Source organism: Protomyctophum parallelum, assembly GCF_964188405.1.
Source record: "Protomyctophum parallelum genome assembly, chromosome: 18".
In the NCBI taxonomy this organism is placed as follows: Eukaryota; Metazoa; Chordata; class Actinopteri; order Myctophiformes; family Myctophidae; genus Protomyctophum; species Protomyctophum parallelum.
Window position 1 is genome coordinate 19,136,592 of NC_139716.1, and position 14,202 is coordinate 19,150,793.

At 44.8% G+C, this 14,202-nt stretch overlaps 1 protein-coding gene across 3 annotated transcripts in view; it reads left to right on the plus strand.

The window, feature by feature from the left end:
• Positions 1-2,293: 2,293 nt before the first annotated feature.
• Positions 2,294-14,202, plus strand: part of neurl4 (neuralized E3 ubiquitin protein ligase 4) — a 31,948-nt gene continuing 20,039 nt past the window's right edge. For all 3 annotated transcript variants that reach the window (XM_083789281.1, XM_083789282.1, XM_083789283.1), the window contains exons 1-13: positions 2,294-2,538; positions 6,604-7,123; positions 7,450-7,509; positions 7,601-8,043; positions 8,453-8,564; positions 8,688-8,776; positions 8,880-8,952; positions 10,249-10,522; positions 11,673-11,854; positions 11,949-12,034; positions 12,314-12,476; positions 13,349-13,559; positions 13,891-13,967. In XM_083789281.1, coding sequence (XP_083645407.1) covers positions 2,374-2,538; positions 6,604-7,123; positions 7,450-7,509; positions 7,601-8,043; positions 8,453-8,564; positions 8,688-8,776; positions 8,880-8,952; positions 10,249-10,522; positions 11,673-11,854; positions 11,949-12,034; positions 12,314-12,476; positions 13,349-13,559; positions 13,891-13,967 — 2,455 coding nt within the window. In that variant the 5' untranslated portion in view covers positions 2,294-2,373. The remainder of the gene's footprint in view (positions 2,539-6,603; positions 7,124-7,449; positions 7,510-7,600; positions 8,044-8,452; positions 8,565-8,687; positions 8,777-8,879; positions 8,953-10,248; positions 10,523-11,672; positions 11,855-11,948; positions 12,035-12,313; positions 12,477-13,348; positions 13,560-13,890; positions 13,968-14,202) is intronic.

The window sequence follows — 14,202 nt, forward strand, 5'->3', positions numbered from 1 at the left end:
AGCATGTGTCTCCACAGTAAGCTGAATTTTACAAAGTGTGAATGGAGTTTCTAGGTGAAAGTGATTTTTTTAAGTGCCACTATCTGCCTATAAATGTCTCAAATTTGAAAGGACTATATTTCTAAAACTATGAAAGATTTCAAAGATTCCTTTTCAGGCACACATGTCCACCGTAGGATGAACCTAAATAGGTTTGAATGGGGTTTCTAGGTGTAAGTATGTAGGACTAGTAGTGGGTGAAACGTTACAATGGTAATATGTTGTAAAACAATGAGTAATGGTAATATTTAGTGGTTTTCACTTTTACAAAAAAAAAATAATAATAATATAATATAATATAATAATTCTTCTTAACCGTGCACTTGTACGACAGCAAACCTATTCATGGGGAACATTCACCAAAAGCAGCTGATCTACAAGCTCACAAGCTGTCATGATGTTGTGCAGCCTATATATTTTGGTTATTTGTTTTTATATAGTGCTTAAATTAGTCCTTTAATGCAGACCGATACAAATAAGGCAACATAAACCCATAATAATTGAATAAATCTGGAAAACATCATTGGTTTGTGATCAGTTTGACTGCTTAATGAACAGTAAAGACATCAGGATTAGGTTAAACCTGGCTGTTAGCCTGGTCCGGAGCAGGCTAAGTCCAAAGCATTAGTTTCCATGGTAACTTATGTAGCATCACTTTCATGAAACCGAATCAAGCCTCAACATATCCAGGTTAACTGGTTAAATTAATCTGGCAAGATCAACCAGCTTTCATGAAACCGGTTAAGCACTGATCCAGGATATATTAAGCCAGGATATGTGTTAAAGCCCGGCTTAATCTCTAATCCAAGTTTCGTGAAATAGGCCCCAGGTCAGCTCCATATGTGGAGATCTAAGGGTTTGAGGACAGATGTAGAGTTGCTGGCTGAGTCCATATATGCAGCTCTAGGTGATGATCCAGTCTTCTCCATGTATGGCTATCCAGGGTTTGATGAGTCAGTGTTGTGATCTTTATATATGGAGGCGGCCATATGGAACGTGTCACAATTTAAGGCGTGACGGACTGCCGGCCATATATGGTGGCGTGACATGTCACGATGTGTAAGGGACTGACGGACATATATGTAGCTGACCCATTCTGACATTCCATATGTTGATCTGACATTCTGACCTCATCAAACCCTGTACACTCAAGACACTGCCCCCACTGCCACCCTTAGATCTACATATATGGAGCTGACCCGTTCTGACATTCAATATGTTGATCTGACCCCCCATGCCAAAGCGCCAGCGCTCTCCCAGCAGTCTGCCATCACCCATGGCGGATGCGTGCATGCAACCTCGCCCTTTAGTATCATGGAGTTTATGATGATGAATATATAGGCATGCATCATGTGGTTATATATAAGTAAAGTAAAGTGATTACGATGATGATAATGATGATGATGGATACTGAATAATTGATATTATATGACAGTGATGATGATGTTTATGTGAGTGAAAGAGAGAATTCTTCATTTTTTCCACTATATGACATGTACTATTAAAAAAACATTTAGACGATTTTTCATTCTGTGAATCTATAGTTAGTGTAATTTTTTAATTTGCCACCTTGAGTGTAGACTGTAGACTAGGCTATACACATTACAATTAGTAGCATATTCATTCAGAATATCAGGGTGCATGTGTGCGCATGCATGTTTGCGCGCGCCCGCCGCCCGTGCATATTTACGTGCGTGTGTTTGACTTTGAGGCGTTACATAGGCAAATAATTCATTATTATTACATAGGCAAAGCGTTGCCGCCATATTGCAGCGCTACCGCTGCGCCATCTAGTGGTGATTCCAAGTATTTGAGGAGTTTCGCCTCTTGTTCTAGAATCTCTTTGATAGTGCGTTATTTATATAATGTAATGTGTGAAATGACAAATGAGTCTGACATATTGTAACACTGCTTTGCCTCGTCATTTTATTATTCTTTAGCCCACTGAGTATTTACCTTAATAAAGATTTCCCTCTTATACCTTTATAGTCCCTACAATTTGTAGTAAACCCACATTTACAGTACCAACATCAATACAGCATGGAAATGTGGACAAAATCTTATCCAACGACAATAACATACTAAATGTTTTGTGTCTGAGAGGCATAATCTCATCAGATGGTGGTCCGTGGCTCAAATGCAGAATAAATAATGGAGCTTAATTTGAATGGTTGAAGAACACTGCTTTAATATAATAATATCTAATACACCCATGCCATGCACCATTCTCGCCATATCAGATTATGCTCTGACCACGCGAGACTACCGCTGCGTAATGATCGCATACTGTCGCAAAGCCGCCGAGGTGTCGTGAACCAACGCCGCCCAGTGAAAATGGCGGCTGAGCTGCATCCGCGCAGCGGAAAGCTGATCGGCCTGTCCAACTCCAACCGAACCGCTCAACGCAACCAGCCGGTGCAGGAATTCAACCATGGCCTGGTTCTGAGCCGGGAGCCGCTGAGGGACCGCGATGTGTTCACCGTCCGCATCGATAGGAAGGTAAACACTGAGAGCGGAGCTAGTAGCTGTCACTGTGTGTGTGGAGCGGAGCGGAGGGAGCAGCAGGAATGCGCGGTGCACGGTGCCAGTGGGACGGGGTCTTGTTGTCCGCAGTGTGGGGCTGCTGTGCTCGTTGCCAGGGCGTTGTTGCACGGATGGACATAAGGGCGGTTGGGCTGACCACCTGCCTGGTGCTGCTGCTGTTGTTGTTGATGAGCAGGCAGGCAGTGTCATACTGTGATTAATAGACGCTACAGCTAGGAGGCAGGAGCTGTCAGTGTGGCTACACACAGCACGTTCAACGCTACACAAGTCACTGGTCACTGATAGCTAACCTTTACCTGCCTTAAGTTGCCTATTTTGGTTTGTCGCTAACATGTTAGCCTATTTGCTAACTATAGCAGCTGCAATTAAGCCCCTCTGTCGGTTGGTTAGCTTTGTGTGTGTGTGTGTGTGTGTGTGTGTGTGTGTGTGTGTGTGTGTGTGTGTGTGTGTCACTGTGTGTGTGTGTGTGCCAGCTGTTCACTGAGCTGTTAATTTGCTACTAGTTAACCTTACTCTGGGTAGTCTGTTGTTTTGGATGAGTGGGTTGGTGATCCTGGCAGCTCCTCTCTGCGTGCGTATAACTGTATATCTTCAGGGGCGTTATTAAGTGTCACTGACATCTATCCAGCAGGGCCAGAGATGATTGATTGATTGAATACTTTATTAACAGTTTGCATGGACAGGGAAGTACAGTACAATACAAGGTCTGCTAAAAGGATGAAACCAGTAAAGACTTTCGGCTTGTTTCCTTTGGTGTCCTCACGTGTCCTCATGTTTGCTGCCACATTGAACTTGACCCCCTTGCTAGATAACAGGACGCTTGCTACCATTGCTTGCATATCTCTACGTCTGTCGGTCCTAGAAGAATGCAGGAATTAACCTTTTAAGAACTGAAGCCAGTCTTCCTAATATTTGTGTGCGATTGAGGTCGAGTTGACCTCAAAATACAGGCCACTGAGGCCAGCTCACATGCATCATCACTTGCCTAAAACAAATCAATACCTTTCCAGCACAGAGCCAGTAGCTTTGCAGGGCTGCTCGTTCTGTGTTTGTATTGACTTGAGCTTTATTGGAAGCTGGGACACGATTACTGTACTGTTATTGATGAGAACAAGTGAATGGTTTGCTGAGAGATTACCATTTGTCGGAATTGGATAGGATTACGTTTAGTCAGACACTTACTGTGCAGAATAGAGTGTCTTGTGTTGTGTTAGAATCATACAATTATAAAAAGTTTATGAACACCAACTTCAAACTAAATGGTAGCAGATGTCACCGTTCTGCAATACTTTGTTGGTCCATTTGAGGTTTGAAATATAAGGCACTTCCTCCCTACACTGAAGTCTCAGCCTGAATCCAAACGTGTGTGTGTGTGTGTGTGTGTGTGTGTGTGTGTGTGTGTGTGTGTGTGTGTGTGTGTGTGTGTGTGTGTGTGTGTGTGTGTGTGTGTGTGTGTGTGTGTGTGTGTGTGTGTGTGTGTGTGTGTCTGTGTCAATTAATATCAAATATTCAAAACATTGAATAGAAATAAGGCAGAGTACCTCAGTCTCTTGTGCAATTAAGATACATCACTTAGCAGTGGATATTACTTATTTAATGTGTGGAATGCGGTACAGTATATTCACAATCATTTATATTCTTCTCAGTAAAGTGTTTGTTCTAGTGTGATGGCGGAGGAGTGTATTTAAGGTCATACATAAAGTGATAGTCCCAATATAAGCCTAAACACCAAGCGTCTGTATTTCATTCAGGATCAAATGTCTCAGAACATACCATGTCTCATCTTTCTCTTTGTGTATCTGGCGGTTTAAGACTGACAACCTTTATAACAGTGAGAATTTTAGAATTCCTGTTTTGTTTCCTGCAAGACCGAAACGTTGCTATGCTTTACTAATGATCTTTGCTCTTGAACCAGCAAGTGGCAGTGGCAGTCCTTCTACGTATACTGCCTTGTTGTCGCTAAATCCTAACGGAGTGTGCAGAAGTGTTCTCTTCATAAATAATAATACTAAAAAGAAAAAAGAAATCACCTTGTTCAGCTTTTCTGTAGTTACAAATAATATCCTTATTATGGGTAGAAATAAAAGACGGGTAGATCCATTAACCTATAAACCTGGGCTACCTTAGAACAGGGGTTCTCTGCAGATGCACCATGTATACTGTATATAATATGCATTATGCAACAGCAGAACAGCTGGACCAACTGCTTATTACCTTTTAATAAAAATAAGAACAGGGGTTCTCAACCTGGGGGTCGCCAAATTATTTTTGAGCGTTCCCAGATTAATGGCTGGCAAATGGAAAAGAGTTTACATAGTACACATAGGTACATACGTTTCAGTATTTATTTATGATGTATTTTCTCTATTATTATTATTAAGGTTATTGTAGCGGCCAATTTATATTGGGGGTACGGTGGGGACTGGGGAGTGGGGGTCGCGGGACATGGCCAAAGCATTTCCGGGGAGCCCCTGCCTTAGAACACTGCCTTACATTGCACTGCCCTGGAGCAGGGAAAGACACCACCAGACGAGGATACAGAGAAGAGGGGGACAAGGGGGTAATGGTTGATGGGGATGAATCATTCATAGTCCAGTGAGCACTGAGCAGGGCTTGAAATTCTTTCGGTACAGTATGTTTACTTTACCATTACATGACCAAAGGCTGGAGCTTGGTTGAGGGCAAATATAGGTGAACATTCAGGTCAAAACCGTTCTAACAACTATGGGGGGCGGGGGGTAATTGCTGGTAAATTGCTGTTGATTCTTGTGTCTATGAGAATAAGTCAGTTGAAGGAATCTGTTGAAAGTCACTCAGCAATGAAGAGCTCAGTTTGCATTCAAAATCACGAGACCTGAACCGGGTATTATTTATATAGTTGTCAGGGTGTTAAATGTTAATTGCATGAGTCGGGACTTGAACCAATCCCCCTGAAACGAGAGGGAGAATTGAAGTGCCTTAGTCAGTCATGGTGGACGATCTTGGTTCTGCAGCTTACTACAGCTTTGCTTAGACACATGAATGAACGAGCAAAAACGGTTTTGACTCACGTGCTTGCACAGGTAACAGGTACCGTCGTCCACAATCCATCTCGCCCTCTTATTTCTTCCGCCAACCACTCGGTTCTTGTATTCTAAATTATTTTGTTTTACTGAGAATAAGGTGAGACATAAGTTTAGGGTTAGGCATACTGGGGGTAAGTTTAGGAATAGGGTTAGGTTTTGGCACCGTTTTACTGAGGTTAAGGTTAGTAATATGGTTAGGTTTAACCGCATAGTTTACTTAACATTACTGGTGGCAATACCTCTCTAGATACAGTATATATACCAGTAAGACACCCTGAGGTCGAGAACCCTTTAGGGCAAGGTTGTGTGCACGCATCCGCCTGGCGCTTTGGCATGGGGGGTCAGATCAACATATGGAATTAATTCTGTACTGGCCATATATGGAGCGTGTCTTGAGTGTACAGGGTTTGATGAAGTCAGATCAACAAGAGTTGCTGGCTGGAAGATCTAGGTGATGATCCAGTGTTCTCCATGCATGGTTATGGGTTAGATGAGGTCAGTGTCGTGATCTTCATATATGGAGATGGCCATATATGGTGATGTGACGTGTCACGAGGTGTGATGTCATAAGGCGTGACCATATATGGAGGTGTTAAGGGTCTCCATGAAGTCACAAGGTCAGATCCATATATGGAGATCTAAGGGTCTCCATGATGTCACAAGGCATGATGGATTGGCAACCATGTTGGGGCCTCCAATGTGCTAACGATAACTATTCATCTAGACTTGACTACATTTGTGGTTTAGCCTTCCCTTTTTATCTGTCCAATTTAATCGTTACGTTTTCACCTTTGTTCAAATGTGGGATATTCAATTTCCATCTATTGATTGAATGCTATTGTGACACGACTATGTAGATCCCGGAACCCCCACTGACCTTCATGTTTCTAAACGTTGCAATTCTAGATGCTAATTCTAACCCTGTGTCCCTCTCTCCCCTTCCCACCGACCTCAGGTGAACTCGTGGAGCGGCTCCATTGAGATCGGTGTGACGGCGCTGGACCCGGCGGCGCTGGACTTCCCCAGCAGCGCCACGGGCCTGAAGGGCGGCTCCTGGATCGTGTCGGGCTGCTCGGTGCTCCGCGATGGCCGCTCGGTGCTGGAGGAGTACGGCCGCGACCTGGACCAGCTGGCAGAGGGCGACCGCGTAGGCATCCAGCGCAGCGCGCGCGGCGAACTCCACCTGTGGGTGAACGGGCAGGACTGTGGAGCGGCCGCAAGCGGCCTGCCGCCGCGACTCTGGGCCGTGGTGGACCTGTACGGCAAGTGCACCCAGGTGACGGTGGTGAGCTGCGAACCGCCCCCGCCCTCCACTGAGAGAGAGGCACTCGACAGGGGTGTCGAGCGGGAAGAGGAGGAGGAGGAGGAGGATGAAGAGGAGGAGGAAGAGGAAGAGGAGGTGGTGGTCTGCGGGTCGCGTGATGATGGGGGAATGGCAGCGCTGGTGAATGTGGCGACGCTGAATGGTGACGAAGGTAGGGATAGGGTCCTTTTTCAGAACTGTGCTTTGTGTGAAAAAGGAAGAGGTCTGGGTGCTCGGAAGTTAAAAAGAAAAAAAAGTGTAGTGAAGGTGCTCTTCGGTGGGGGACTACAAACATGCAAATATTAGGAAAAATAAACCAAGGCACTCTTCTGGCGAAATAACTTAAAAAGCCTTTATTGAAGTGGCTAGTTCATAAGCCAACCCACACTTAGCAGCCAGCACTGCCTTCTTCAGTCTATGGTATATGGTATTTGTGCTTTGTAATGTATGTTGGCACCGTAGAACACCCTTCCTAACCCTGGATTCTCTCTCCATCAGTGCCTGAGCTTACCTGTAGCAGACCAGATAAATTCCCCAACAGCTTGGAGTCCGAAACAGGTAAAATAATCCACCACAAGGAGCTTTTGTTGGGCTTGAAAACAACACGACCAGTGTTATTGACTTACCCTCCACCCCCTTCCCTCCACAGTTCTGACAGAGCACCAGCTCTTCGATGTGTTCAACAACGCAATAGTGTCTCTCTATCGCTCCGAGGACGAGGGTGGGGGAGGAGGCGTTGATGGTGGGGGAGGAGCAAGCACAGGAGCTACAGGGACGGACTCCTCTTCCAGGGGCGACAGAGGCAGCAGCGGAGGAGGCGTGGGTGACAGCGGGGGCGGGCCCGGAGGAGGAGGAGGAGGTGGAGGAGGAGGAAGCACCAATAACAGTCCTGCGGGAAACATAGGGGCGGGACAAGGGCCCATGACGGGCGGCATGACCACCAATGATGCGCTGCTGTTCCATGAGAAGTGCGGCACGCTGATCAAGCTGAGCAACAACAACAAGACGGCGGAGCGCCGCAGGCCTCTGGACGAGTTCAACAACGGCGTGGTCATGACCAATCGGCCGCTCCGACACAACGAGATGTTTGAGGTGGGGGGGTCATTCACAAAGCATAGAACTATATGATAGCAATGACCACTTCTGACAACTCTAATTGTATGTAGTATATCAATTTTCTATTACTATTAGTCATGATATTAGCTACTTGACTTCACATTTACGTAACTATTTTCGTAATCGTTTTAAAGAAAATATGAGAAAAGATAAGAATTAATATTGCTGGGAAAGGGGTTCAAGCACAGTGCATCCTCTATTTCTTTCTTATCAGATGTTGGAGTTAATCCCTCAATTTCCATATGGTGCGACATGAGGGCAGGAGGAGATAATTAATATTCATCTCACTGCGCTCAAGGCTGCGCTTAAAAATATCATGCTTTTGGGGCAGGACTGTAATTAAACCCAACATGCATAATTAAACATGTTACCAACATGTCCTCAGATTCGCATCGATAAACTGGTGGACAAGTGGTCAGGCTCCATAGAGATTGGTGTGACAACACACAACCCCAATAACCTGGACTATCCAGCTACCATGACCAATCTACGCTCAGGTAACACACACGCACACACACACACACACGCACACACACACACACACACACACACACACACACACACACACACACTGTAATCTTCATAGACCATTCCCACGTAACGTGTCTGCGTTTTGCCAGGAACAATCATGATGAGTGGCTGTGGGATCCTGACCAATGGGAAAGGGACCCGCCGGGAATACTGTGAATTCAGCCTGGATGAACTTCAGGTTAGTAGCCAGCCACGCATTACAAACACATGAGTGCAGATGGGCTCATATAATGCCTGTAAATCCACCATTAACCTCACGCTCCCTCTCCATGTCGTTTTAGGAAGGGGACCACATAGGGCTGATGCGCAAGGCCAGTGGGGCGCTCCACTTCTACATCAATGGCATTGACCAAGGTGAGAGATACAGATCCAGGCCTATTTGGAACAAAGCCCCAGTGAACGGGTGGATAAGCCGCTGCCTTTCTTGCATTATTTCCTTTTGATAATGATGGTGTGATAATATATGTATTTTACATAATTATGTTTAAAAAACGGGCCAAAATCTAAGTTACTGTTTTCAAATGCCCTATAATTTAACTATTTTTTTATTTAAATAACCAGTATGTCATCGGTTCTCAAACATTATCATGTCATGGACCACCCAAATGACACTTATAAGTTATTAGCCCACGGACCCCCATTTTAAAGGTATGCGAAGGACCCCCATAAGGCTCTGGGACCGCAATTTATATTGAAATGTGTACAAATCCAAATCCATTTGGTTCCATTTGTACACTTTCTGAGTTACAGTCCCATAAAGGGTCCATTTGGTTCCTAACTATCATTTAGCTGGGGACCCCCTGGAACTCCCTCAAGGACCCATGGGGGGTCCCAAAACCCCACTTTGAGAACCACTGCAGTACGTTATGAGCCGATGCGAGATTATCCCCGGTTATCGAGAGAACACCCCAGTTCTTGATCTGTCGTGACCAGTGTTGATTTCGTCGACTAAAACTAAGACGAAAAAATGTCCGTCGACTACCTTTTTTCACTGACACAAACTACATGGAAACTAAATAAAAACTAGACTAAAATGTTAGGAATGTTAGGAAGGACTAGTGGACAAGAGATCCAGTATAAGTCATTTTACAATTAGTTGCATGCTGAAAATAGCCGATCTACAATCCCACAACGCTTTGTGGGCTTGTATTTCGGCTATTTTCAGCAAGTGACGACGGCATCATTACAACGGCATCAAGGCACCGCCAAAATGCATTTTGTTCGACTAAATCAACTGCAGATTTAGTCGACTAAAATCTTATGACATTTAGTCGACTAAAACTAGATTCACTAAACACTAGACTGGGGTCCACCTCCCGGCAGGATCCGCTGGGAGAATCTAGACCCAGCTGTGCGACATGAGACTAATTAATTCGAGCGACAGAGAGAGAGGAGTGTGTGTACGACATGTGTGCGTGTCAATTTAACAAAGGTGCATCAGAAATCAGCAGAGAGTGATCAACGTTACCAGACTTTTTTCTTTCTCCCTGGAAATAAAAACGTCTGGGTTTCCGAGGCTAACTAAACACTGAATAAAATATTCCAGGTGACTAAAATGTAGCTAAAACTATGACTATAAAGAGACTATGACTAAAATTTAAATAAAAACTTGCTGCCAAAAACAACACTGGTTGTGACCCTCTCCACCAGGAGTAGCAGCAGCCCAGACGCCGGCCGTGGTGTACGGTGTGGTGGACCTGTACGGCATGGCTGTCAAGGTCACCATCGTCCACAACCACAACCACAGCGACCGCCTCAGACGCAACAACGCCATCATGAGGGCCCTGTCGCCCGACGTGGGCCGGCCCCGTCCCGCCCTCTCCCTCACCCCGGACCTCGAAGGGACCGACCGATTGCTCTTCCACTCCAACTGTGGCCAGAAAGCCGCCATCATCAGCGACGGCAGGACAGCTCTGCGACCACAGTGAGTCTGCCTCCTCCTCCTCCGTGTTTAGTTATGATGTCTCTGCCCCCCCCCTGGCTGTGACAGGTAGCCTATTATATTTTCCTCTCTGTAAGAGAGGAGTTCTGTAGTAGTGTCAATGTATTGTGGTTTTCTTTTTGTGTCCTGATGGATGCTTGGCCCAAAATGAATTTCCAGGATCAAGGACAAATAAACCATCTACTGTATCTATCTCAGGGGTGGGCAATTATTTTTCCCAAGGGGCTTAATGAGAAATGGGAAAACATAGTGGAGGGCCGGGCCAAAAAAAGGCTGAACGCAATTCTGCATAATATCAAATCTATATAAAAAGCAGTAATTGTCATTGTTTTGACAAGCTAGTAAGAGTATATATATATATATATATATGTTATAATTATTACCTCTGACTTCAGTAAATAAATAGTTAGTAGTCCATATATTGTTGAAATATCTGCATTCGGCATCCACCTTTCTTTTTCTGACATGAGTGGACATTTTTGAGGGGTGACAAAGAAGGTAATAGTTTATCAATGATTGCGTGCATGTGAATAAACAGGCTTCAAAATAAAGGCAATGCAGCTTTAGGCCATGCTAAGGTAAAATTAGAAAGTGCGTTTCAACTTAAGTAACCTTTCACTGGGCGGTCAGCCAAAGGGATGTATTTGTCCCCCGGACCGTGTAATGGCCAGGTCTGATCTATCTGGCCCTATATCGGCTATTGTCTGGCACGTGGCACGTGTTGGTGTGTTTGATTTAACGTATTGGTTAGTTGGTTCTTTGATGATTCTTGTATATACTATGTAGCATTGCATGGGACATGATCTTTTAATCTTTTTTATTGTTTATAAACAATGTGTTAGGTTCACACAGGTTTAGTATTAAGCTCTCTTTATGCAGCATATGCAACAAACATTACAGAATATTTCCTCAAAGTAGCCATCTGGGGACCTAGGCTGGTAATCAAGCCTGACGGTGTGTTGCGGGTTCGAGTCGCGATCCTGGTGAACTTTGCTGCATGTCACCCCCCCACCCATCTCTGTCCCCATTTCCTGTCAGTCTACTGTTCATCTATCAATAAAGGGAGGAAAAGCCCCAAAAATATCGTGGGACAAAAAAAAAGTTTAAGCTGACACCCTTTTCCCTCGGGCAGTGCGACAGACGATTTTAACCACGGCGTGGTCCTCAGCAGCCGCCCGCTGCGCGCCAATGAGGTATTCCAGGTGCGTATTGACAAAATGGTGGACAAGTGGGCAGGCTCCATCGAGATCGGTGTGACGACACACAACCCTGCCTACCTGCAGCTGCCCTCCACCATGACCAACTTGCGCTCAGGTAAAATGCATTTGACCTGCCATTTGAATTAACGTTTTAACCTTTTAATCAATTAAGTTTTGATTTGTCTGGACATGTCACTCCGGTCTTATAGGGACATGGATGATGACGGGGAACGGTGTGATGCACAATGGAACCACAATATTGGACGAGTACGGACATAACCTGGACAGGCTCAAAGTCAGTGGAAAACACTTTAGTTCACCCTCTGTCAATCACTGCTTTTTTCTCTCTGCCATTCAGTTAAGCATATTGAACAATGAACTGACTTCATTCTTTTGCTTTCTTCTGTCTGCATTAATTTTAAATAAAATATTATAAATTTTGAGTTAAAAAGAATATATTTAAATAGCTCAAACAATTAACAATTAATTAGTGCTCTTAAATTATAATTAGTGCATGCATGGTATTCGTAACCCTTTTGTACTTCAACTCCCCATCCCTCTTGTCACGCCGTAGGCGGGGGACACAGTAGGCGTGGTGCGAAAAGAGGACGGTAGCCTCCACTTCTTTGTCAACGGTGTGGCCCAGGGTCCCGCCGCCTGGAACATCCCTCCCAGCGTCTATGCCGTGGTGGACCTGTACGGTCAGGCTGCTCAGGCCACCATCATGGACGATATGGGTGAGAGAGAGAATATGACGATAATACTGATAATAATACAGAACCTGCTGCTTGGTCAAAGAGAACTGTGTAAAATCAATTAACCAGTGAGTAAAACTATTCGTGAATCGTGAGCCTCTGTGTAATTTTCTCAGAATTTAGCCGTTGCTATAGTTCCTTCCATGTGTTCTCCGGTCATTACCAACCCCCACTGTTGTACCGGGGAGAGTATAGACAACCACATTCCTCTGATACACACCGAGTCACCAGCTGCTGCTTTTCACCTGACAGCGAGGAGTAACGTACAGTACAGTACAAGCACCCTGAAAAAAGTAGGAGTCTGCTAGTGCTGCGACAAGGACAAAATCCCCTGGTGGCTTCCCATTTGCGAAAATTGGCAGTTGTGTTCACCCTTTTTTTCTTCTTCCAAATCTAATTATTTACCACATTATAAACCATACAACTGGCGGCCCGGGGGCCACATGCGGACCCCACCTTCACTTAATGCGGTCCACAGGTTAATAATGGTATACTGGTATATTATTGATTTCAGCTGTTGCAATTCCAAACATGCAAACATAATTTAATTACCTCTGTCTTTATTAGTAGTATTACAGTTTATTGTCATTTTTTTATATCCAATGTACTTGGCATTTAAGTTCATACAGTTAAGTATAACTAAATGCATAAAATAATAATATAAAAATTAAAAATAGCATCTCAAAACGTGTCGCACTGAGGTTGTAGAGCTGCTATATTTACGACAGTATATGCAATGTGGCCCTCTGCGGTGAGTGTGGAACTATAGTGGCCCTCTCGCCCTCATCGTCAAAGTTGCACACCCCTGTTATAAACCATGCCCCTCCTCCTCTTGTCTCCCTCTCTCCTGGTAGCGGACCTCCCCCCACTCCCAGAGGACAGCTCGGAGGGCCCAACGGTCCTGTCCCCCGGAAGCCCCTGCTCCGTTAGCGGGGCCAACGCCGCCAACGACCTGCGCTTCCACCAGCTGCACGGCACCAACGCAGTCATCACCAACGGAGGGCGCACAGCCCTGCGGCAGAACTGCCGCAGTGAATTCAACGATGCTATCGTCATTTCCAACAGGTCGGCATGCAGACTTATCTTCACACATTTCCAATACTCCTGTCTGTGTCCTGCTGGAACTTAAGTTTTACACTCACCATTTGCTATTTGTAATTAACGTCCCATTGTAATTAATTTAAGTTCTGATTTACTCCATATACACTCAGGAGAGACGTGGAAAGTAATATGTTTCGTCATGGCTCTCTTCTGTCATATTTGGTCATATCCAGCCATGTAGTCCAACCAAAGCAAGTTATGACAAAAAGAAAATCATTATTCTGACATGGCATTTAATTAATTGCAGATTTCCTTACCTTGGATGTTGTTTTAATTTTTCTGCGTTGACCTTTAGGTGCCTTCGAGATGGAGAGTTGTTTGAAATAATCATCCAGAAAATGGTGGACCGCTGGTCGGGCTCAATAGAAGCAGGTATGGTGCCTGCCTTGTTTTCACACGCACACAGATTCACATATCGTTGCTGTCCGGAGGAAACCACCTAACTATTTTTTAGGGGGTTTTCTTGTTTTGTTTTTGGCATAAATCAATGCTATTGAACACCCTTGTGTGTTGGTTAAAAAAATATTGAACCGACCCGAACCAGGCCCAGGCTGGCCTAACAGTCCAGGCACCTAGTCTGCTAATCCAGCCCTCTCTCCCCCCATTT